Consider the following 24,480-nt stretch of genomic DNA (forward strand, 5'->3'; position numbering starts at 1 on the left):
TTTGGAAAAATTCTGTTTTTGAGACTGGTGCATGTCTGGTTTAGGCTCATTGTATCAATGTTTGTCTGAGGTCTATAATAAAGTGTTTGGCATCTTCTTAAACAAGACCCTCTTGACTTTTAATTAAGGCATGTTTTGAGTCTCTCTGACCAACACAGAGGTCACTAGAGCTTGTTAAGTCAAAACATAATACACATTTTTACACTTTTTGCCTAAGCTAGATACATTTCTTTTAACTCATTGGTATCTAGGACATCAGTCAACAACTGAAATACTCAATAGACTAAGGATTCAGAAAATGTCTAAGAAACTGGTACTGTCAACAAGACAGCATACAACCATGCAGTAACATTGGTGGACTGGAGAATCCCCTGGAATATTGGGAAGGACAGAAAATGTTTTATCCCAACTTCTACAAATTTGCTGATGCTTTTCTGGTTACACCCATACTCTTTGAAAGAGTACTTTCTATACCAGATGGAAACATCTCAAAACAGAGAAACCGTCTGAAGCTGAGAACAGTAAAAGATTTTCATATTTAGGAAAAAATATATTTATATTTTGTCCCTGGTGACATTTTTGTAAGAACACAAGCCCATTTACATCACAACCCTTTCCCACATTTGTTTCAAGGTTTTCCTTTTTATCTACAGCCACTGTTTCATAAAAATAGATTAAGACAATATTCAGAATTTATGTATTTGCATCACAAACATTATTCATTCATTTATTCAATTTAAAACTTCACACATCAGGTTATTATCACTCGATGTTGCAGTGGAGCATATGAAGGACTGTGGCCCGTCAGCTTATAACCTCACATGAAACTTCACCTCTCCATCACTATGGATTACTGATAGGTATTTTTCAAACCTACATAAAAAGAGAACCACAGACATGGATTACGAAAACAAAACCGCACCAAACACCAACCCACCTCTACTGTCTTAAACTCCCATGATGCATTGTGCTGTTTTGGGCAATTGATGTCGCATTCTCAAGCTATTATGTTGTTGACTTACAAAATCCAACTCAAATCACCCATTGTAATTTCAGTCTTTTCTCATAGAAAAATATGGAATAAAACAAAAAAAAAAATACAATGTAAGTTTGAGCAAAATGAGAGAGAATGATTTTAATAATATGGCAAATAAACAGAGATACTTTCATGTCTTTGATCCAGTAGGCACTGCAGTTTTTGTTCAAGTACATAGAACTCTGTCAAAATTTGCAAGCCATTCCCAAAACCAAACTGATCCCAACGAGGGCAGAACTCTGATTTATGATGAGAGCAGCAAATTTTTGTCACATTTCGCAGCCCAAAACCCCGTCCATGGATACTGGTTCTGATAAATCCAGTTTGTTATCTTATTCCACTCTCAATATTTAAATGAACATCAGGACAAACAGGTAAATTCATGATCTCTGGGTAACAAAGACTGATTTCCAAGTTGCATCTAAAACATAGGTCTCTTCATCTTCTGTCCAACAGTCTAGAGATAAGTCTTTTTTTGGTCAGAACAAGCACTTCTATGTGTCTGAATCAATCCTGTGAGCTGGAATAAAAAAAAAGGAGAGAGAAATTACAATTGGCCCTCACAATTTCTTCAATACAATTTCCTTCAACAACAAAACACGAATACTTTCGTGTTGTGCTATCCAGAAAAACTTACATTGCTTTGGTATCCTGAGTGGTTCTGTGTCTCCTGACAGGACTTGATGCATGACTCCACGGAACTGATACAGCACCTTCAGGCTCTTCTCTTCCCCCACACAGGGGTCATAGAAGCCAGGGAGTCCTGACTGAACAGACAACTCAAAGTAATGCACCATCGGCTGTACCAGTAAATACTAAAACACAGTAGTTGTTGAGCCTGCTTTGCTTTAGGTTCCTGCATTGAACCACAGTTCTTACCTTTGAGGCCTCAGTGAGAATGAGTTTGGAGTCTTTCACCAGACACTGAAGTGGCACAGTTATATCGATGACCTTTGCCCTCTCGTGCTTTCTGCTATTGTCCGTCACAAATTTGCCGTACCAAGCGTTGAGGATGATGAGGCCTAAATAAAGAAGCAGCAATAACATTACAGTGTGGTGCTATACGATGTCACCAGAGAACAGTTTGCAAACAAAATTAATTTATAATATTCTGACATGAAGGGTGCCAGAGCAGCAGGAATGTTTTTTGGTCCTGACTTCAGTCTTCCAAAAAAAAAAAAAAAAAAAAAACTCTTTCGGGAAATAAAGTGTAACTGAAAATTCAATACTTAAATCACTGCTCAAATATGAATGTTCTTACCCATTCGAGATTCTTCTGCTTCAATAATCCTTCGGACAGACTCCTGCATGAGCAAAACCTTCAGAGGTGGAAAAAAACGAAAGCTAGAAGTCAGACATCAAGATATGCAGCCAATAAATTCCATTACTTTTTTGCATGTTATCTAGCTCAATCTCATCTGCTCATCTTACTTGTTGATAGGCAAAATATTTCTCAGCAGTCAGACACATTTATTGACATCTCTAATCTCGCACCCCGCCGTGAAGTTGGACACGAACCACAACTACATATAAATCTGTCAAATACTCACAGCAGCCTCTGCTTCCTGTTTCTTTTTTGCTATATTAGAGGCTGAGCTCTCCCTCTGCTTCTCCAACTCTCTGAATAAAACAAAATGAAGAAATAAAATGAGGCCATGAAATCTGACCATAGCAATAAAGGAGAGAGTCCTCTCCAATAAGACTGGTTGCATGAAGCAGCCAAGACAAACAGGAATGTTACTTACTGTTCCTTTTGGGCCCGCAGATAGGGCCGAATGACGAGCTGCTGGATGGCGAGGTAGAAAACCAGAGGTCCAACCGTGGCGTAGAACACTGCACTTGGCAAGAGTTGGTCAGTGAGGTGAATAGGGAAGAAATACGTCTGGCTGGCTCTGTTCAGCCTGAAGTTAGAGAAATTATTTTATCGTTTACATCGAGGACATAGAAACATAGATAGTAAATTAAAATCAACCATTTCCATGGTAATTCTACACATCTTCTGGAAAACAAAACTTAGAGAAAATCTATCACGACAACTCCCAGCGCAGGCAGAAATAGGAAATGTCTACATGCTTTCACTGACTGACAGTTTTGGCTTTACACTTTCAGGTGCCATGGTAACAGTACAGTGGAATAGAAGAAACCAACATTTGGAAACACAACAGGTGGGAATAAAATAAAGTGGAGCAGGGTTTTGCACTCACTTGATCTTGAGGGAGACACCCTGTGGGACTCCCACGCTGACGGTGGCCCCCACCACACTGTGCCGACTGATCTTCCTCTCAGCACCGTACTCCACCACCGTCCCAAAGAAACCCGATCTGTCACATTACAACAGAGTTACCATCTCACCACATGTGGGTTGCTCAGGTTTAGATTGCAAGTTATTGGGTAAAACATTTGAAACTCTGTGATGATTACAACTTGTCACCCATTTTATGCAAAAAGCTACTGGCCTTCATTCTCCAAACAAAAGCTCTTGCTCTGGTTTACTGGTGCATCTCAATAAACTACAAAATCAGTGAAAAATTAATCTAGTTCAGTAATTTAATTCAAAAGGTGAAATCGATACAGATTCAAACACACACAAAATGATATATTTCAAGAAATTAAGGCAAACCAGGTCAGTACTAAATAAAGTATCTGTTCATAGAGGGATGTATGAAATATATTATTAGTAAGTTAAGTAGAAGGAACAAATGTGGCACAAAAGTGCAAAAACAACAAGAATAACTGCAGCCTTGAGAGGATTGAACATTACATAAATTAAAATAAGCTGACATTTCTTTAATAAATTCTCTTATTCTGATTTTAGGAGAGACTGATCTCTTGGTTTTCATAACCATTGAAATTAATAGAAATAAATGATTAAAATATCTTACTAGGTGTGATAAATGAGTTTCATTTTTTAAATTGAATTTCTAAAATAAATGTAGTTTCACACAATATTCCAATTAATAAGATGAACCTGCAGGTTATATTTATAACAACGCTCCTGACAGTTTAACTTGAAAAGACTGTCCGAGAATCAATAATATATTTTGCCTTCGGGGTAAAGGATGATGGTTAAGGTCATTTAGGGGTTTTTTTCCACATCAAATTGCACAAATTCATAAGTCAAAGTTTGCATGAGCAACAAACAATTCATGAATACTGGGGAAAGATGGCATCTTTTTGGTGAGTAGGGCAAGAATAGTGAGTTTATTCCTCACCCATATGTCAATGCAATGTGTTAAGAACCAAAGCATAAAACTAAATGATGAAGATGGTTTTTAAATCTATACAGAAAAACAGTAATTGATCCTTAGCATTTAAGGACAGACCTTTCTCAGGTTGTTTCAAATCATAAGTGTGCAAAATTTTCATCATATATTTTCATGATGAAAATGAGAATATGATAAAAATTATTGTTATAATTTATATGCCTGCTTTGCCATATAAATTATAATAATACAGGTAAATTAACAGGAATTTAATAATCCCAGTAGATCAGTGGTTTGCAGCCATATAATCCAAAAGTGGAATTTTCACACTTAGTCCAGCTAAATAAAACTCATCAAGGGCTGCAAATGTTACATGACCTTTTGAGAAAATCCGTTTATTTTATAAATATCTACAATTGGAAAAGTGTAATTTTTAAAAAGGTACTATTCATTTTTGGGGGTTTAAAATAAAGAGAACATTTGCAAAAAGAGAATGGATACAGTTTCTTTTTACTGGTACTGTTGGTGTACCAGTAAGTTCAGTGCAATTATGCAATAAAACATTGGAAAAACTGCACAAAACTGCATTTATATGAATTTAGAAAACACAAGTTGGCTATTTATCATTTTAAGCCAAAATTATTAAGAGCCATTATGGAAAGTATAAAGTCCAGAGCTCCGGAGCCAAAGGTTGCAGACCCCAGAAATAGACTAAATAGAGGAAAGAGTTTCATTAAGCGCCACCTGATGGTGTCCTGCCTGGTGAATGATGAAAGGAAACTGTTTTTTTTGGGGGTGGGGGAAGAAATATTTTGCTGTTGTTGTACATTATCTTATTTCTGATGTAAAGTTTAGTCCCAAACAACAGCAACAAAAAATGTATTTAGTTCAACTTGGATTACATTTTACTTTTTAAAAGTTAATCTCTGTCTGTGAGAGGGTTACATTTTCTGTTACTTGAATACTGACATCTTTTGCAGTCGCAAAATTCTGCAACATCATCTATAAGACAAAAAAGACTTATCTGTTGGGACTTCCTCAAGAGGTTCTGAAAGTAATTTTCTCACCTTTCATACAAATTTACAACTGCATTACGTCACATATAATGTGTTCTGACAACATACTTTACTGAGCCTTTAATCTTCGTCTGGTCTTCATCCTGAAACTTGTACTGGTAGCTCATCATCATAAAGGTGTGAGGAATGCCAAGCTGCAGAGACACACATTTTGGCACAACTTTAACAGGAGATTGTTGATTCTGGAGGAAATAAAGAGCTTCTAATCACTGAATAACCTGAAGAAATCAACTAAAAACAAGCTGAATGAGCAGGTTGCATAAGTGTGTCGCCCTCTTGTAACAGGGGAGGTAGTTGTGTTCAGAATTAACCACCACATTAAAATTCATGTTCAATAGGAGTCAGAGCACACCTGCCGTGATTTAAAGTATCTCCGACTAATGCCAAATAAAGTTCAGCTGCTCCAGTAGGTTTTAATTAACAGTTTCTCAAGTCGATTATTACAGCAAAACCACTGGTTCGCAGAGAATTTCCAAAGCATCAGAAAGATCTCATTGTCATTAGTCAGGAGATGGGTTTCTAAGGCGATGGACATTTCACAAAACACAGTGAAGAAGGAGAGAAAATATTATAAAAAGGTAACATCGGCAAGAGTTGGATGGCCTCCCAAATTAACGAAAAGACGAGACAAAAACTGGCAGTCAAGAGACCTGCAACGAAATTCAAGAAGCTGCAGGAATTTCTGGCAGGTACTTGCTGTACAGCACAAGTCACAATCTTTCATATTCTTCTTATGTAGTGGCTAATGGATAAGGTGGCAAGATGGAAACCTTTTCTAACAAAGAGAAAGATCCAGGCCCAGCTAAATTTAGCAAAGTCACATTTCACGTCTCCCACAAGCTTGTGAAACAAAGTGTTAGAGTCTGATGTAAGTAAGGTTGAACTTTTTGGTTCCAAAATGTTTGTTTGGTGCAAAGGCAACAATCACCACAAAGAATACAATAAAGCATGGTGGTGGCAGCATCATCCTGCTTTGAAGACTTTTTTTTTTTTTACAACTGAGCCTTAATCAAGCCAAATGCATATCTACTAGTGCACTCCATTATCTGTTCTACTGCAAAGGCTGTGAGATAAAACTATCATGATCTGTATGCTCAGAATGCTGGTAGGACAATAATAACCCCAGTCAGAAGATGGCGCCAAACACACAGCAGATCAGACAAAAAATGGTCAGACCAGCAGGAGAAGACTAAAACCAACAATACTTATTTTACAGAAACGATCTATGAGAAGATTTACTGTTTTCCCAGTGTGGACAATTTATCTGCTTAGATCTATTCTGCTTAGAAATAAGTTTCTTTCTTTTCAGTTATTTTCTTCTCTTATGAGTGGAGAGCTTCGGGCTTCCGAGTAGAGAGCTTCAGGCTGTCGACTAAGGAACTGTAGGGGGATCTGAAGAGGGCTGGGCACAGGAGACGCCTCTCAGTCTGACAGACTGGATGAAGAGAGGGCAAATATTACAAAGTCAAGATGTGCTATGCTGATAGAGTGCTATAACAACATCAAAACTGCTTCAACAAAGTTTAGTTTCAGGGTGTGCACACTTATGCAGCCACGTTATTTTAGAGTTTTCAGTTTGTTTTTTAATAAAGTTGTAATAAGTCACTTTAAAAGGTGAGAAAAACTCAGGAATGATTTATTTTCTAAAATCCAAACTGTTGCATTTCAACACACATGCATATACTCTTATAGGTAAATGAAATTGCTTGTTAACCTGGACTGCGATGGTAAAATGGCTGCTCTTTGTGTCCCTCACTACGCTGGTGTTCATGGAGGACTGGGTTCCCCAGCGCCACTGCAGATAGCCCATCGTGTTCTTGTCGAGGTGGCGAGCCAGCACCGTTGTCACCCCAGGACGAACTCCCCGCGAAGAAAACTGGAGCCCACACTGAGCCGTTGCAAAGCTGAGACAAAGCAAAACAAAAGATTGTTGGAGCTGCTGTGACTCAACTTCGAACAGGATTTTACTTTGCTAAACATACCATCGAGGCGTTAAGTTCCGAAATATCTTCATTCCAAAGAGAGGTCCATGAGTGTCTCCGGCCCCCAACTCTACCTGCGTAAACACAGACAACGAAAAACACTCCAGATCTTCAAACGTCAACATGTTTCCTAAAAGACAGGTAGAAAACTGTTTTGTGACAAACATAACCAGAAATAGAAAGAATGAAGCATACCTCACCCCACCCTTTAGTTGAGGTAACTCTTCTCAAAGCCAAGTTAATAGTGCCACCTCCAGTCCCGTTGTGGGTAGACAGGGAGCCAGACAAAACGGCTGTGTCTTTTGTAGTGAGAGGAGCCTGCAAAGGAACGTTGAGAGGAAAAACAGGATCAAACACCTTCCTGACAGCCAAAGACAGACAACAAATAGGCCAGTCATGTACCTCTATAGATTGTGATATATGCATCCTGTTGATTTCTATGTGTGGCATGCCTCCCACCATATCCTCGTAGTCCTCCTCATACCGGTCAAAAAGGTCTGTGGCATCAATGCCCACACTTATCGTTCCCTGTGAAGTGATTATTGATTAGTGTTGCACACAAAGGAACCTACAACAGTTGAAGAGAGGTTTTCATCTTAGTGTACACACACCTTTGGATTGGTCCGTTGCTGAAGCCTTCTCTCTTCTCGCTCCCTCTGAAGGCGTTCATACTCCTCCCGAATCTCAGCAGGACTTCTTTTCCTCTCCACCACCTGGAGGAAGAGGACAGGAACTGAATACAAAGCGAATGCAAACAATAACTAAGTGCTAACTAACTTGAAGAAAAAGTGATGCACAGTCACATCATGCTTTTTAAAGCTTCTATTAAAAAAAAACATCTTCATATTTCTTATTAATAAACATATATGTCAAAATTGACCTAAACTGCAAAAGAGAGCTCATACTGAAACCTTGTTCATAATTACAGTCGTGGTTTTACTGAACGGTAGCTATCCTTCTTTGCAATACAAACCAACTTCTGCAGGCAATTTAGTTAAAGTGAAAATAAGTTTTGTAAGGTTCTTTAACATCTATTATTACTGAAGATGAGTTAAATTTTTGGTGCAAGCTCTCCAAGTAGAAATCTACAATCTTTCAAAAAAGAAATGATTTTCTGTTGGCATTTGGACAAGTTTATATATGTGGCAAGCAATGTACAAGTGGCATTTAAAATGAAATTTAATATGAAGTACTTTTAAAAATTTCTTAAGATATTGTCATAGTGTTCTCAGTAGTCTGACTATTGTTTCTAGATACATTTTTTGCCCTTTTTTTAGAGTTGTTGCCACTACACCATCTATAATACTTACCTCCCATCCATCCACATCGAGCCCTCGCTTGCCATAGATATCGTAGATAGCTCGTGCCTGTGGTTCACTAAGCACTAGAACAAGATAAATAAATAATTGAAGACTTGTGAGCATTTCTGAATTATATAAAGTATAAGTAAATCAAAACAGTCAAAATTAGGTTAAGCTTGTTTAGGCTAAGCTGAAGAGAAAATACTACTGTAAGATTGACCTACCTTCATAAGCTTCGTGTACAAGGTTAAAAAGAGCCTCAGCCTGTCGCTTTAGCTCAGGATCGCGGTGTTTGTCAGGATGATATAGCATGCACAGGCGCCGGTAAGCTGCTTTCAACTCCTCCTGGGTGGCCTAAAGCGGACCACAGAGTGTAAGAGCATAATGAGACTTTTGATCTAAGTAACATCTTAGTGACACCAATAAGTAGCAACTTTGCAACCTCAAGCTTTCAGTTGAGTTTTTCCCAGATAGTTAATAATAATATTCCTTTATTTAATCAGGTAAACCCCGTTGAGATCTAGATCTCATTTTCAAGAGGGACCTGAAACAAACTTCACTCCCCGTCGGGGAATCGAACCCAGGTCTCCCGCGTGACAGGCGGGGATACTCACCACTGTACTAATGAGGAGATGTATTATATTGTATATAGTATGCCCTGGCTGGTTTGTATTCCATGTATGTTATTAGAAACATAGTACTAATGCATAATTCAATATTTTGATACCAATATTGTGTATTTATTTCACTTTTCAATGATACTTTGCTTTTAAAAATAAGACTTTTGGTATAATGATGGAATAATGAAAACTGTTGTCAAGTTAGCAGTAATACATTAGCTTTGCACGTTAGATACTATTTATCTAGCATAAATATTATTTATGCTAGATATCAACATACTTTAATTTTTTGGTTTTGCAAAATTATTGCTTCATAAGACAAACATAATTTGCTTTGTGTGTCCTTGTACATTTAAATTCTTAGTAATGCAACAGGTTGTACTATGGAAGAAATGTCAGGACACAATTATAATAATTTACTTGAAAATGTAATGATGTGATCTAAAACCGATCTTAAGTACTGAGTCTACAGCCACCTGCTGTCCTGCCAGAAAATAAACACACGAGGTGAGTAATTGTAGTGGTATTTCTTAAAAGAATCACATCTCTAACCATAAAGAACACAGTGACCATATGTCAAACCTTAATAGTATTCATTTGAAGCTGACCAAATAAAGTACCATGAACGAACACTTTCTGACATCACAGATAAACTATCACATCCACTCTGTAAGCATGTTGGAGCTTAACAGTTAGAGTTGTAGCACTAGCCAGTTAGCACATCCATGACAACTGAAACTATCTTGTCAATTAGCCCCCAGATTATCATAGTAAGAGGAAACTCTTCTACCTTACTTCCACAAAACACGATTCACGCTGACCAAACTTTAACTCAATACTCCACAGAGAGTCTTGTTCGGCTTCTAACTCAAATGTCAGTGCACACTAATCAATGTCGTGGGTCACAAGCTAGCTTACCTTGTCACATACATCTCATTCAACGAGCAACTGTTGGCTATCAGCTTTAGAGCAACTAAAGGGTACCTAATGTATGCATCAGTACAAAAAATCATTTGCGTCACAAGTGTATTCCGTACCTCTCTGCGAACGTTTAATAGGGAATAGTAATCATCATTGCAGATCTCATCGTCGTCCAAGGCAGACGCCATGTTTACGCCCGGTCATTTCTACTTCGTGCCGTTCCCCTCGCAGAAAAGGCTCTCTTGCGCTGTCTGTCGCCCTCAGGTGGCAGGAGCGAAAGAAATTAAAAAGGGAAAGGAAATTCACACATTCAAGTCAAACAACTTTTTTCACACGTCAGTGTCAGGCGCGCTTGTACAGAAAGCAGGACAACTCTCTACTGTTGTACCAGATGTTTTTAAAAAGATTAATAAAGCAGAAAATATTTGGGGACTGGGGGGTTCTAATGACGTCAGTGTTCAATAAATAATTTTTTTATTTTTGTGACATTTAAAACAGTGGCTGACAGGTTTCAGTCCAACAAAATCCGTGATATTGGGTGTATACACGTATTTGTATTTACCTTTTCCTTTCTTGTTAAAATCTCTGCAATGACATACAGTATCTGGTCATGCAAGCAGCAAGGGAGCTGTTCTTTCAGCACCACCACCTAAAACTGAACTGCATACATCACCCTTTAATACAGAGCTTCAGCTATAATATAACTTCTTCCTCTTGGTGGCTTTGCATTATTGTAAAGATCTTGTTTCACTACATTTCACGTAGTTTCAGTCCCTCCCATATTGAGGACTCTCACTGTCTTCTGCAGCTTCTCGACTCCACAACCAAACGTCAGAACTCCACCAAATGTTTCCACCACTCCATGGTTGTCCACAACAGCTCCATCATTCTCAAGTCGCCATCTGCTTGCCCAGTCTACAACACTCCCTGTTCATGAACACACAATATTTTACAAACCATCTGTTCGACTCCGACTGGACTCTCCTCCAGAATGCAAGCCTTCAGCAGATTCTCCATTCAGATCCATCTCTCTTGTCAAAAGCATCCATCTTTATGTTCTACGCCTCTTAACTCCTGGACTGTCCTCAAGACGGTGCTGAACTCAGAGGGCCAAATTTCCCTGCATTGTACATTTTCTTTTGTTTTTCCTTTTCATTCTGTGTCCTGCTTGTCATTCTGCATGTGAAACATGACAATATAATAATACTCTCACCAGCTTCATCCTGCCTCTTCAAGAGGTCTTTAGTTTTTGTTCAGGGGTGAATAAGCACATTATGGACCTCAATATGTTCTCCTCTGGGACACATCCAGTATTTCTTTCTGAATTGTATAATGACTGGAAATTCCCATTTTGTTTCTTCTTGCATATAATTGTTTGAACAGATGAAAGTGGCACTTTTTAGTTATCTGTCAAACGTACTCAAGGATGAAGCAGACTAGTGGATGTCAAGAAATCCTTTCCAGTGACATCCACAGTTATGACACCATTTAACTCATATTTGGAATAAACCTATGAGAAGCTTAAAAAGTTCTGGCATCATTATGTGGGATTTCATAAATTCTGAAATGGCACAGTAACATGTCAACTTTTGAATTACACAAAAGTGATGAAACTTCTATAAAGCAAACTCTACATGTATTTTAGCAGCCTGTAGAAAATAGAAGTAGGAAAAATATAGTCTAATTTAATGCCAGACCGATAGAAATGTCGAGTTTCGATATTCGTTATTGTTTTATATGGACTGTAGTTTGTTCACATGTTTAAGGAAGGTGAATATTTTTCTAGTGAAGGGATCCTACCCTGTTACTTCATGACACTAAAGAGTTTGGTGTCTCTTTGGATTGACAACCTACAACCTCAAAATAAAACATTCAAACTAGTTTTGACTCAATAGGTTATTCAAAAAGCATCGGATATACTTTTATTTATTTTTCTTTTACCCACAGTTTTATTAAAAGCAGCTTAATTCAGAAATGCCTTCAAAATACAATCAATAAAGGGGGAAAAAAAAAATCCCAGCTGGAGGTGCCAAGGTGAGGAGAGATGTTGTTTTTCATCTCGGAGCCCCTCCGTCACTCACCGCCTTGCAGCCAATAGTAAGTTCGCCTTGGTCGGACCGACTCGCCGCGTGCCGCTCCGGTCCCTCCTCGTGCTGTCCTCGCCGTGCACGCGCGTGGTACCCACGGTCGTGAGGAAGGAGGAGGATGTTGCGCGTGAAGGGGAAATGGCTGCCGAAAACAAGCCGGAAGGTAAGAAGAAATATAATGGGATTAAATTTAACAGTGTGACCGCGGTGTGGTGTGGGGGTATTTTTTTTTACGGAGCGGCCGCAACTCCGCGCGGGGATGTCACGAGCGTGAGACGAGTGGAGAGAAAAAATTTTCGGCGGAGAACGGCGCCGCTGTTTTCCTCCGAACACACAGAGGCAGCTGAAACGTGGAGACATCACTAGCCAGCTAATATTAGCTCTCATTGGAGCCAGCCGCTGTATTCCCAGCATAGCCCACATTATTAAAAAAAGAAGAGAAAAAAACACGCCACGGGGACAAATTGTCAGCGTGGTTAAAAGTACCGCGTGTACCGTTTATTGTGCTCCGGATTCTTGTCAAAACGACGTGCAGTGCAAGTTGCTCCCAACACGGCTAAGTTAATGACAACATGTCATCGGGATCGACCAACTTCTTCTCTTATTTCAGAGCTCCGTTCTGTTAGTTTATCCTTTTTTCTAGCCGCTTGTTTTGGCTACCCTGAAATAATAATTAAGACACGCCTGTTTTAAAATATGTAAGTTGTAGAGGGTCGTTCAGTTCTTCCTTGAAGCGCGAGCGTTTTTTCCTTGGCATTCAGCGAACTGTGATCTATTTTTAAATAATGTTTTTCCAATACTTTTTTTTTTTTTTTGCCCTACATTCGGTCTGAAACAAGAGTATGAAACCATTGTGTTGCCTTGAGATGCCCTGTCGCGCTTGAAATGCCATCACACCAGAAGATGAAGAGGGAGGATGGAGAGTAGGATTTCCTGCAGCCTGCCCATTACATTACTTTACACATAGGACAGAATGATGACTTTCCTCCCCCTTCTCAGCTGATTTCACACGCTTCGCTCACTGAGAACCAGATGCACCAGGCTTAATTATTTCCTTTTTAGTGGAATATTTTATTACAACTCATATGCATGAGAGATCTATGCCCATTCAGAAAGGCCCATGGATTTTTTGGGTGAGTAATTAAATTACGCCTGCATGAAAATAAAGGGAACGATAGACTAAAACGCAGCTTTTCGTTCGTACTTGTACTTTGGCTTGGCTGAGTTATCTAATTGCTCTTGTTATGGCAACAAATTTCAATATATTAAAATGCATTTTCGAATTTACGTGACAGTATTGGGGTATTGAATAGCTGTTTATGCCCTTTTGGCATGCAAATCTCTGTCATTGTTAACTTTTTTTTGTGAGTCCAATAATGTTCCTGAAACACTATGTTCTTTTTGGAGACGATAAAACTCTATTTTTATGTTTATTTATGTTAATAGCCTCAGGGTACAGCAAAAAGAGTTTCTAGACTTTAAAACTAGCTGCATAATTTAAGATGTTGCACGTTAGGTTCAGCTGTTTCCAATCAGTTCTTAATGTTTTATTGTGTTTGACTATTTAAAAAAACAACTCTGTCAAACTTAGCGTCAGCAACTTCGAAGATAAATTCTTTTCATGCATAATTGCCAGTGTTTTAAATTGTTTTTCGTTCTTAAAAAAGGTAGAGATTAAACACTGTGGTTTTAGTTGGTTTGGATGTCAGTGTGCCAACCACCAAAAGAAGTCCCACCAGGGGGTGCTATTGAGCTAAGGAGCCTCTCATATCTTTGGACTCTGTCTGGGGCTTGGACAAAAAAAAAAAGAAGACATCTGTTTTGTGATAGTAATGACTTGACTATGTTGTAGTCTTAAATCTTTTCCTAACATTAAATGAACTAAACATGCAGGCTGTATCTGAGAGTCGTAGTGTAGCCTCTCCAATGCAAGAAGCTTTTCACTGAAAACCGAGGCTTGAAAGTCCCATTGCTGAGCCGGTCAAGTTATTTTCAGTGCTCCTGAGAGGCCGGTCAGTGGAAAAAGGAGGAGGAGGGTGGAGAGCATAGGGAAAGAGGGAGATTACTTCACACCTTTATGTAAATGCCATGTCGTCTCATGCAGACTTGATCTTCACAGCTTTTATATAGAGCTGTCAGAAGTCTTTGCTTCCACTTTTTTCTTCGTTTTGTGCTCTTCGTTAATGCAGGACACGAGTTTCACCGCAGTTTTTGTGTAACGAGGACCTGTGCATTTTTTCTCAGCTATGAAATCAGGATTTCCCCCCCTACTTCAACCTTTTGTCCTTGTGGCTTGTGGGCAGTGCTGATGGCTCACACTTGTTTGGCAGGTCTCACGAAAGGTCCATAACAAGTGAGAGGCCATGACCTGGACTTACTCTGTGGTGTAATGTTTACATCCTGGTGTATTTCTCTCAAGCCTCAAGGCCCTCGGGGGTATTTTTACTCCCCTTCACACACCTAAAAATCTCAGTGTGTGCGTTACTTAAAGCACAAGGCTAGGAGGGCACTGAAAGGACAGGCTTGATATGCCTCACAATGACACTGCTCTAGAGAAAACTACAGCCTGCAGTCTTAAAAAATCTGCCGGGTCACCGCTTTATACAAATATTTCAGTACAAGAGTCATATGTGAAGCAAGGGGATTTGTAAAGGCAAGCCTCAAGATTTTATTTAATCGCTAAAGTTGAATCTTCACACAGTTTGATTTAAAAAAAAGTTTTAGACCAAAATTTGTAAGCTCATATTCATTCAAAATAAGAAAAATGCAAATACAGGAATGGAAAAACGGTCAACAAAGGTGGGCGATTTAAAACAGACCTTATTTTCTTATTTTTAAGCAGTGCAGTTTAATGCGCTCCTTGATGTTATCAAAATGCAACGTGAGACGCCAGCAAAACATCAAGCAAGCACACAGTGAGCCCTCAACTTCCAAAAAATGCTTGTGCAGCAATGATACAAACATTTCTATGCTGTTTTGTAAAAAGAGGCATGAAGATTTGAACCTTGTGTTGTAGGACAGACTGTTTCTTCCCTTGGTCTTGTGTTGAATCAGTGAATCAGGTGCTGGGTTTTCTGCTCTGCCTTTTAATTGGATCAGTGAGGTATGGATGGATGTTAGTCGGGCAGTGTCTGTGGTTGCTGAGACGTATCGCTCCTGATTCCTGCACGTAGCAGACCTTTACGTACTGCTTTGCACGGTCTCAACTGATTGATTGTATTGAATCATTCAGTTTACCACTTAAACAATAAGAAATGTTACTGCCTGTATCAAAGAGGGTCACAGCTACACTGACCCTTACTACTTATTTATTTCCTTGTAGGATATAAAACATTTCTGAGGGCAACAAAAACGTGATTTGTGTGTTTAATACAGTTCTCTGGAAATTGTTTGCCTCCACGATAAAGAAGTGTTAAAAGCTTTACAATAATGTTTTATTTTATTGCATTAGTATAATATTATAATAAAAACATTTAAAAATCCAACCTTTAATTTGAGTGAATTGATGTGCTGGAGGTAAGAATTAAATTTTGAGAAATTATTGTTTTTAACAAAATGTGATGCTGCAATTATTGGGAATAGCGCCACACATAATCTGATGTAACCTTTGAACAAATGAGAATTTACAATCAGAGAGATATTGTCAATTACTATAAACTTCCTTATATATTTTCATGAATCCTTTCAATACGATTTAGGTCTCTGGACTGTGTTAGGTTTGTCTCAGTTAAACTATTTCTGAGTTGATTTGAGTATTATCCTTTTCAAAATTATCACAGATAACCAATTTTCAGCTGCGATATAATATGACATGGCATTTAATAAAGTTCACAATATAATGCCTTTAAAATCGTTCCCATGGTGTTGAGAAATGAAAAAGGCCCACAGCATCACAGATCGTCTACCATACTTAACATGTGGGAAAAAACGAGGAGTTTTCCCACATATTGTTTTTCTGTTTTAACCACCTGCAGCATCTTTTGAGGATAAATTTAATTGTAACCTCGTCTGACTGATGCAGAGAGTTTCAGTGAAAGTCCCAGTAGACTGTAAGAATCTCAAATGTTTACATTTGTGCTGGTAAAACATAAGACTTTTTCCTCACATTCCTTTCAACCAACTGATTGGCATATAGAAAGAGTATTATGGTTTTTGTGGGGACTTGGTGACCATATGATGTCACTTGATGCTGCAGTTCTTCGTACAGTGAGATCTGGAGATTTTAAAAAAAATTACCTTCCAGAGCTATTCTTATTAATTACTAATTCAAAATCCCTAGAAACTCAGATTATTATTTAAATTAGTAAAAGATACATTGTGAAAAAAATGCTATAGTTACATTTATTGTATTGTGGTATTGCTGATTTTGTAAAAAAAAACAAAAAATAACTATTTCATAACAGATAGGATTTTTCTCAAATTGAATAAATGTGCTCAAGTAGAAGGTTGAATTTTTCAGAAATTTTTTGGAGTATTATTATACAGCTGCAATAAAATATGCCTTTCTTTTAAGCCATTTTCCAACTTATTATTTAAGATTCTAACACACGCACTTTGTCTGTATGTATTTAAATATTCTGTGTTGTTTCTGTGTAATTTTTGCATGGGGATTGTGCTTAGTTGTCACAGGCTGGAAGAATACTACTTTTCCTCGATTTTTCTCTACTTTTCTCTTTGCCTCCTAAAGGACTGAAGAAAGTTCGTAATCCGGATCGAATGTACAGATCAGCAGTGTGTTATGCTGGCCATGGTCCACCTAAGAGTATCAGTGATGACACAGAGACGAACAGTAAGAGTCAGTTATTAATACTGCATTCCTGCTGCTAGTCGCCACTAGCTGGCCAATCTATTATTCATTCATCAATTCATTTATTTACTTCTTGATTTTCATCCGTCCCCATACCCCCTCCCTTGTTTTCTTCCCCTCCAACACAACACCTCCTGCGGCTGCTCTGTTGATTGAAGTGTCTGCTTTACAGGATCATGCTGTCAATAGCTGAAGTGTTGTCGTTAACTAAGAGTGATTGTTTCAGGTTGAGGCCACGGGATCAGGACCTGAGCAGACCCTCAGAGAGAAAGCTTGAGCCCTGAGCCATCAATTATGACTCTGACTTTGCCTTTTGTCTGCTTTTCTCAAAGCTTCCTTTGATGACGAGGAAGCAACAGAGCAAATTAAAAATGTTGGCAGGTTAAACAGCATAGAACTAAAATATTCATGCATTTCTTAAACGTTAATATTCTGTGATATTGAAATTGAATTATTATTTGTCTTCCTGTCATTACATTTTGTGCTGTGTGAAAACTGCAGACCGAGAGTAAAGAACAAAGATGAGAGAGAGAGAGAAAAAAAGAAGCATCACAGAGGATTTTTATGACTTGTAAAAACCAGCTTCTGAGGGAACTGCCTGACTGCACTCACAGTTCTGCACACAGTCGCTTTATTTCGTCACAACCAAAACACATCAGTCAGAAATATAGGCCAAAGTCTTGACTTTATTTTGGATGACTTTCTTTTCGTTCCTTTTTAGAAAATACGTCTGATCTTTTTTAGCCTTCTGTCTATTTCCCACATTGAAACTGTCCCCCTCTGTGAAGCCGATTGTTTCTCAGCAGAAAGGAGTCCCTTTTACTCTTAATGAATACACCATCCCCTTCACTGCTGGAAGACCATGTTGATCTAGACTAGAGACTGCGTAATTAAGTGTGCTCATGTATTGTCATTTCTAAATAGAGAGCATGAAATCACCTCAACCCCTTGTTAGGCTCTGTGCTTCACCAGTGATAACTGCCACTGGGAGAGCTCCACAGCACCACATTGTTTTGCTCTCTTTAACCGAGAACGTCTTAGAGATTTAATGGCAGGGGAGCGCTTGTGCAGATCTATGAAACAGGGTTGTAGACTGTAACAGATACATTGCTGATATACTTTTGTGTTACCCCCTCATGTGTGACAGCTCTGACTGACAATATGTTTTGCCAGTCTTTCTATTTTCTCTCATGTTATTGCGTGATATTACACTATCCTGTCCCCCATGTCACACACTCTGTTTAATGTGTTCAGCCTGGAGGTTTTTTCTGCCTACCAAGGAGGGGGGGACAGTCAGAATGCAGGCAGGCAAACCATTGATCTGAGTAATCGTCTGAGTAATTGTGGGAGTAGTTATGATACAGAAAGAAGGCGCTCTTTTGTGCGCGCATTTGTAAGCAAGAGGGAGAAGAGTGAAAAAAGAACAAGAGGAAGAGAGAAAGAGAGGTGGAGAAAAAGAGACCTCACCTCTGCTCTCCTTGAGATGGGATTTTTATGGATGGGTGAGCTCACTGAGGGCTGAGAACACATAAAGAGTCATTTTCAGTTTGTTGCAGGCAGTTAACCATGTGTGCATGTTTGTTGAACTTCCAGTAATAGGCCGAGGTTTTTTTTATGTTTTTTAGTTCATTATTTATTTTTAGCAGTTTGACTTTTTTTTGACAGTCTTTCCTTATTATGCTACATAAATCTACAGTGTACCCTGTGTTCCCACTGGTGAAGCATTAAAAGTGCAGCTGTAAACAACGGCCAAAAAAAGAAAAGCTGCAATACTACTGCACATGTTGCTTCTTGTCTAGTTGCAGAACAAATAAAAGATGATGTCCATTGAGATTCTCAGAAATTTCTATATTGCATGTATCCAGTAGTGGGAAAAAAAACTTCCCTCACATCTTTCCCAGCAGCTGTTGTGTACATTGCAGGTCAAACACTCATCCTAGATGCTATCTCTAGAGGCCATGAACTGCTTTCTTTGTTTTGGTTTGCTTTGTAACATCACAGCATGAAGGTTTACTTGTCAGAGACTTTTTTTCTCTTTTACACTGGTGGGTGGTGAGTAATTTCACTGCATGTAAGGGTATTATCAAACAGGCCATGGGCCAAATGATAAACATAATTGGTTTCCCAGTCCTACACTAATGCATTGCTATTTTAAATCCAAGTCTGCTCACTCTTCTCCATGTTCCTATCAGCAGCCATCAGGACCTTGGACAGTTCAGTAAAGGAATTCAGACATAGCTTCAATTCTTTTGTGTAGTTTTAAAACCTTGACACAAAAGAAAGTCACGAGAAGTAAACAGACAAATGTTTTTAGAGTTAGTTTGTAATTCTCGATTCAATTGGAAAAAGTACGTTAACAGGAATGATGAAGGTCAAGCCGAGGTCTGAGGAAAACAGAACATTTTGAGAAAACTCCTTGATGGATTGCTAGAGAAGCAAACTGTAGCTCGCATTAAACTGCAAAAAGCCTTCAAGAAAAATAAGCAGAACTTGACATTGCAGTGAACTTTTCACTGAGTAGATGCCTTACATGCGGAGAGAAAAACTTGATCGGTCTCACAATTTTAGCAATACTTTTAAACAGAAGGATTTTGTGCAAAATAGAATTGTGCCTAAAATTTAAGCAAAAAATGTAAACTATAAATTAATGACCTCTTTGTGAAACTATAGGCAAACAGTTCAATTATATAAATTTGGAGAGAGGACACTTTTATGTTTGACACATTTAACTAAACAAAAATTGTATTTCTGTTAAAAGTGTGTGGTAGAGAGGAAGAGGGCTTCTGCAACTGAAACCCTCCTAAAACAAATATCAAAGTCCAAAATGGAGCTCCTTAAGAAGCGGAAGCTGAGGGTTTGGCCTTGGCCCTCACAATACCCTGACTCAAACATAATTGAAAATCAATGAGCAGACTTCAAAAGAGCAGTGCAAGCAAGATGGCATCACAGTGCCACAGGACTGCAAGCATTTTTGCGAGAATAACAATAAGAAGTAAAGAGCAAAATGGAAATTCTTTGGATACAAAAAAGTGTCTACATGTCGTGGCACTTTTGTAGAAGTGGTTCTGCAAATTACAGAGGTAAAAGAGTGAAATTGTTTTTGTTTTGTTATTTGGAATCCATATAAAATTATTATAAAGAGTGAAGAGATGTCTTGTACTTGGTTTCTAATAAAAATCAAGTCAGTTTTTAATTTATTAGTTGGATTTATTTGTCGGAAAGAAATTGGTACCTGCCTTTTGCGTACTGTTCTAGTTTCTGACAGGGATATGTGCAAATCACAGATTCAGAGGCAACAAAAACATTTCCTCAGAAATGAATGCACTCAAAACTAATATCCTGAAAATTCTTCTGCAAGTTTGTACCTCCTGTTTGTTCCTCCTCATTCTTTCACGTCTCGCTTTCAGATTTTGTGCTTTTAGAATGCAGCATGTCACCAGCTGACCATATCTCCTTGGTTGTCTGAGTTCATCTCTACTTTTTGTTTCCTCTGCCAACAACTTGTTACTACTTTATGCCTCTTTACCCATTTTCTGAGTTTTCACTGCTGTTTTGACATCTGGCCTGTTGTAGAGAAGTTTTTCTACATTTAATTTTCCACTTTCTTTCATTGCCAATTTTCACATATCCCATTATATTTCAGTATTTTATGGCTTATTTTTTTATACACTGCAGCTGCATGTAAAACAGCTGTCAGATTTGTTTCTTTGAAAGACATTGGTGTTTTATAATGGTCCTTCACAGCATTAAAACTGATGTATCTGTAAAGCTCTTTAAACTAAACTCTAAGATGTCGTTTTGTGCAGGGAAACTCATCCAGTTTAATGATTCTGGACTTCAGTGGTGTTAGACCTAAATGAATTTCTCAGCACTTCTTACTGGTCAGTGATGAGAATCGAATGTTTATAAACAAGTAAGCCACAGTTAGCTGTGTAAACTCAATTATCTGAAGTAACTGCGATCATGCTGGCAGAGTGCTCATATTTGTCTTTATTGGCTCCTTTAAACATGCAGGGATAAACTGACAGAAAATCAAATTGTAAATTTTTTCTATTCTGTTTAAGTGATTGATGGATGTTTATCCTCTGCTTATAGTCTTTTTACAACCCCTTGAGTTGCCCGTAAAAAAACAAAAACATATGTTTCTTTATTTCTGTTATCTGTCTGTAAATACAGCACCTTGTGAAGGTATTTTTCTCTTTAACTTGACCACATTTATCATATTGCAACAAAAAACTTGTTTACTTGAGATTTTGCGGGATTAACCAAAACAAGGTAGAACATAACCATGAACTAGAAGGAAAGGACAACACGATTTTCATATGTATTTACAAATAAATATTAGATAAATATGACGTTGTTTTGTATTTAGCTGTAGCTACCTTCCCATCAAATCTGACCCGTTTCCCTATAGGCTTGGTTTGTTCAGTGGAATGTGTGCCGTTAATTTATCTTCTATATGTAAAGTTTTATATGTAGGCCAGAAATTTCAACACACATCTAGATTTATGCTAAGAATGCATTACTTGTTGACTTAATAATTAGGTGGCATCTGAAGATAATTTGTTACCCTGGAGCCTGAATACAAAATCACTGATTTTCATCTGTGAAAAAAAAATAAATTATTTGTTTCTTTCATTAATATGTGTTGATTTGTCACATACATTCACAATAGAAATGCATTTTTTTGTATTTGTATTGTGACAAAAGGGATATCCATATCTTTGTAAGGCTATTGCTGTTATGTGAAATACCAAAATTACAGATTATTGCTGTATCCAAAGTTTCTATATCTGCAGCAAAACTGTGTAACTTAGCTCTGATGTGATTCAGGTTGAAACATAGTTACAGTGCTCTTCATGTCTACAAGCCATATTAGCCTTTGTGGAAAGTGTTAGCATTCAAACAGTTGCTTTAGATATGCACCGCCACTGGCGATTTGTTGAGTGATCTATAGCCAAAACATTAGCTTGCAATTTCTCCACAATGCAGGCACAGATTAAAAAGAAAAACTGTCACTCCCAGAGCGCTCCCAGACAGAGACAGAAGAGAGAGGGTTTTGCGTTCAGGGTTTAGATATTGATTAAAGATTTGTTTTTGTCAGCCTTTCCAGTCTCATGACCCTCATTCTCATCTCTAGGGTGGGGCTGGAGCAAGCGAGCATGACAAATACCCTTAAATTCAGCCCAAGTGTTTGCTTAGCAGCCAAGATCAGTGATAATCCAAACATCAGCAGAGAAAAATATATCTTTACAGCCAGGGTGATGTAAATTATGGAGCAGCATGTGCAGGCGACCGCTATTTGGCACAAACACAGCCTGTGATTGTAACATAAAAGCTGCAAACCTTTGTGCTGAAAGGAGTTTCCGTCTCTGTTTAGATTTTTGTATGTGAGCAAAACTCACTTGCTCATCAGGACCTGGAATGTAATTGGCTGCAGTGTGCCAGCTCAGCTCAGCACATCCTCTCATGTAACAAACCTTTGTAGCAGCCTGTCTTGCACTTTAGTGTTACTACCAAATTGTATTTTTCTGTGTATTTTTCCCCAGCTACCAGCTACAGGCAGTTATTAAGCCTGCTGTTTAATCTCAGTTTCTTATTAAACCTTAAAGGGAGACTCGTATGCAAAACGCAGAGAAGCAGAGTTATTTTAGTGTGCCATTAGCTTATGGTTATGCATGTATTTGTTCTTTAAGCACTAATCAAATCATACAATTTGATTTGGGAACTCTATTCTATATTAAGTATAGTCCAAATGTGGCTTCTAAGGTATTCTCCCTGGGGTTGTTTTTGGCTGATGCACAAATCGCAGTAGTTTTCATTCCACAGTGGGCAGATCTTTAATTAATAAGCAATTCTTTTTGGAAGTTCCTTCTTCAGAAGTGGAAATGCCCAGTGGAAGAAATCGAAGCTCAGATATTATTAGTGTGAATAAATAGATGTAAAAGAATTAAAAAAACTTTGAGCGTGCATTGCTGTGAAAAGAAAGCCCTCCTCTACGCTGAGTTTCCGCTTGCGAGCTTTGAGAGCTTTGTTAGAACTGTGCTCGTGTAAAAAAAAACAAACAAACAAACTCCTTCTTTTGAAGTTAGACAAGGACTCCTGGATTAGAGAATGCCAACAGTGTTGATCTGAAGTGCCACATCTAAAACACGTGGCGTACTTAACAACAAAAAGACACAATTGCATTTAAAACGATGCCGGAGCAGCTTGGAATACTCTGCTGTATCAGAGGCAGATACAGTGAACACCGACGTTTACATTTGATTAGATAGCATTCATTGTTAAAATGTAGACATCGCGATTAATTAGATATATGTTAAATATTTGGTTGCAGACTGTGCTGTTGTTTTGATCGTGTAATTCACGATCCTTAGACGACAACAGATACTTGGCATGGTCTCTGGTGATGCTCTGCCAGGCCTGTGCTGCAGCCACGCTCATATCTTTCTTGTTTTGAAGGCTTTTTGCCCTGAGTCTGGTCGAGAGCAAGTGAAACACATGCTCAGTTGGATTGAGGTCAGCTGACTGACTTCGCTATTCTGGAGCAATGCACACAGTATCAAAATACTGAAAGTCAGCATTTTGAATCCACAGTTTGTTTTTCATACCAAATGCAGTTTACTGCCTGTACTGTATATGGAGTCAGTCGTAAAATCGTATTTTCACAGTATACGGGAGAGGAGTCTAAAGGAATTTCCGTTATACTTTATATGCTGTTAAAGTAACACCTGGAAATAGTTTGATGTGTAGAGAACACCTTTATGGCACAGATGGAGAGTTTTGACACTGTAATCAACATGCACATCAGTAATCTCTTAGTTCCCAAACCTGAAAAGTAGTCTCACCTTATCTTGCCTTGTGAAGTAAAATGGTCACTTTATTTTGTTAAACTTTAAACTTTATTTTGTTCATCAGTGATTAAAGAGTGAAATAAATTACTGAAAATTTTCTATTTTACAAAAATATAATTTTGAGAAGGCTAGATTTGTCAGAAGGGACAATGAGGAGAATGTAAAAAAAACTATAAGCAAATAGGCAGTCAAAGGAAGTGATAACTTTTTTGTAACTTTTTAACAATATATTTTGGTATTTCTTTTCTGTTATAATTCTCTAAAAATTGTGCAACGTCAAATATAGAAGAGAAGAAGAATTAAATGTGGTATTTGCTTGAGACACTGAGATTTATAACAGCAATATGTTTAAAAACCAGCCACAATAACAAGACGGTGCTGCAGTATGTAGTTTAGGTACTAAAGAGTTGAACTATCCTGCCTGTAAAGAATTTATAAGTAAAACACAGCTGTGATTTAATGCTACAACTTATGCATAGAGGTTTCAACTGCAAAGTATTTTGGAGAGGAAACCAATTTCCAAAGCCACTGGTTTGCAAATAAGGTAGTAACCCTCCCCCTAAAAAAAAAACAACCAGTTCAAATAAAAATAA

General features: G+C 38.1%; 2 protein-coding genes and 1 non-coding gene across 12 annotated transcripts in view; 1 reads left to right on the top strand and 2 right to left on the bottom strand.

Annotated features, from left to right (window-relative positions):
- Nucleotides 1-1,105: 1,105 nt before the first annotated feature.
- Nucleotides 1,106-10,387, bottom strand: dnajc11a (DnaJ (Hsp40) homolog, subfamily C, member 11a). The gene is made up of 16 exons (XM_032585239.1): nucleotides 10,256-10,387; nucleotides 8,823-8,952; nucleotides 8,608-8,681; nucleotides 7,909-8,010; nucleotides 7,700-7,825; nucleotides 7,493-7,615; nucleotides 7,298-7,371; nucleotides 7,030-7,219; nucleotides 5,364-5,449; nucleotides 3,241-3,357; nucleotides 2,782-2,937; nucleotides 2,587-2,656; nucleotides 2,298-2,355; nucleotides 1,916-2,058; nucleotides 1,674-1,803; nucleotides 1,106-1,556 (listed from the first exon to the last, which is right to left on the bottom strand). Exons 1-16 carry the CDS (start codon nucleotides 10,325-10,327, stop codon nucleotides 1,531-1,533), a joined length of 1,677 nt encoding a protein of 558 aa, XP_032441130.1. The 5' UTR covers nucleotides 10,328-10,387; the 3' UTR covers nucleotides 1,106-1,530.
- Nucleotides 9,158-9,229, bottom strand: trnad-guc (transfer RNA aspartic acid (anticodon GUC)). Its single transcript has one exon. It is a non-coding gene; the product is annotated as a tRNA-Asp (tRNA).
- A 171-nt stretch (nucleotides 10,388-10,558) lies between the features above and the next one.
- camta1a (calmodulin binding transcription activator 1a) overlaps nucleotides 10,559-24,480 on the top strand; it is a 393,254-nt gene continuing 379,332 nt past the window's right edge. For 2 of the 10 annotated variants that reach the window (XM_032584530.1, XM_032585113.1), the window contains exons 1-2: nucleotides 12,098-12,389; nucleotides 16,914-17,015. In XM_032584530.1, the coding sequence (XP_032440421.1) occupies nucleotides 12,365-12,389; nucleotides 16,914-17,015 (127 nt within the window). In that variant the 5' untranslated portion in view covers nucleotides 12,098-12,364. Of the gene's footprint in view, nucleotides 12,390-13,144; nucleotides 13,360-16,913; nucleotides 17,016-24,480 lie in introns of those variants that run through there. The other 8 variants (XM_032584371.1, XM_032584769.1, XM_032584958.1 and 5 more) reach the window with 7 other exon arrangements.

Source organism: Xiphophorus hellerii, chromosome 1 (assembly GCF_003331165.1).
Source record: "Xiphophorus hellerii strain 12219 chromosome 1, Xiphophorus_hellerii-4.1, whole genome shotgun sequence".
Lineage (NCBI taxonomy): Eukaryota > Metazoa > Chordata > Actinopteri > Cyprinodontiformes > Poeciliidae > Xiphophorus > Xiphophorus hellerii.

Excerpts from the sequence above, each read along its gene's own strand:
- dnajc11a (XM_032585239.1), bottom strand. The coding sequence starts at position 10,327 with ATGGCGTCTGCCTTGGACGACGATGAGATCTGCAATGATGATTACTAT. Across the intron at positions 7,220-7,297 it reads CGGAACTTAACGCCTCGATG|CTTTGCAACGGCTCAGTGTG; the intron begins GTATGTTTAGCA and ends GCTTTGTCTCAG. Across the intron at positions 3,358-5,363 it reads AAGATTAAAGGCTCAGTAAA|ATCGGGTTTCTTTGGGACGG; the intron begins GTATGTTGTCAG and ends GTAATGTGACAG.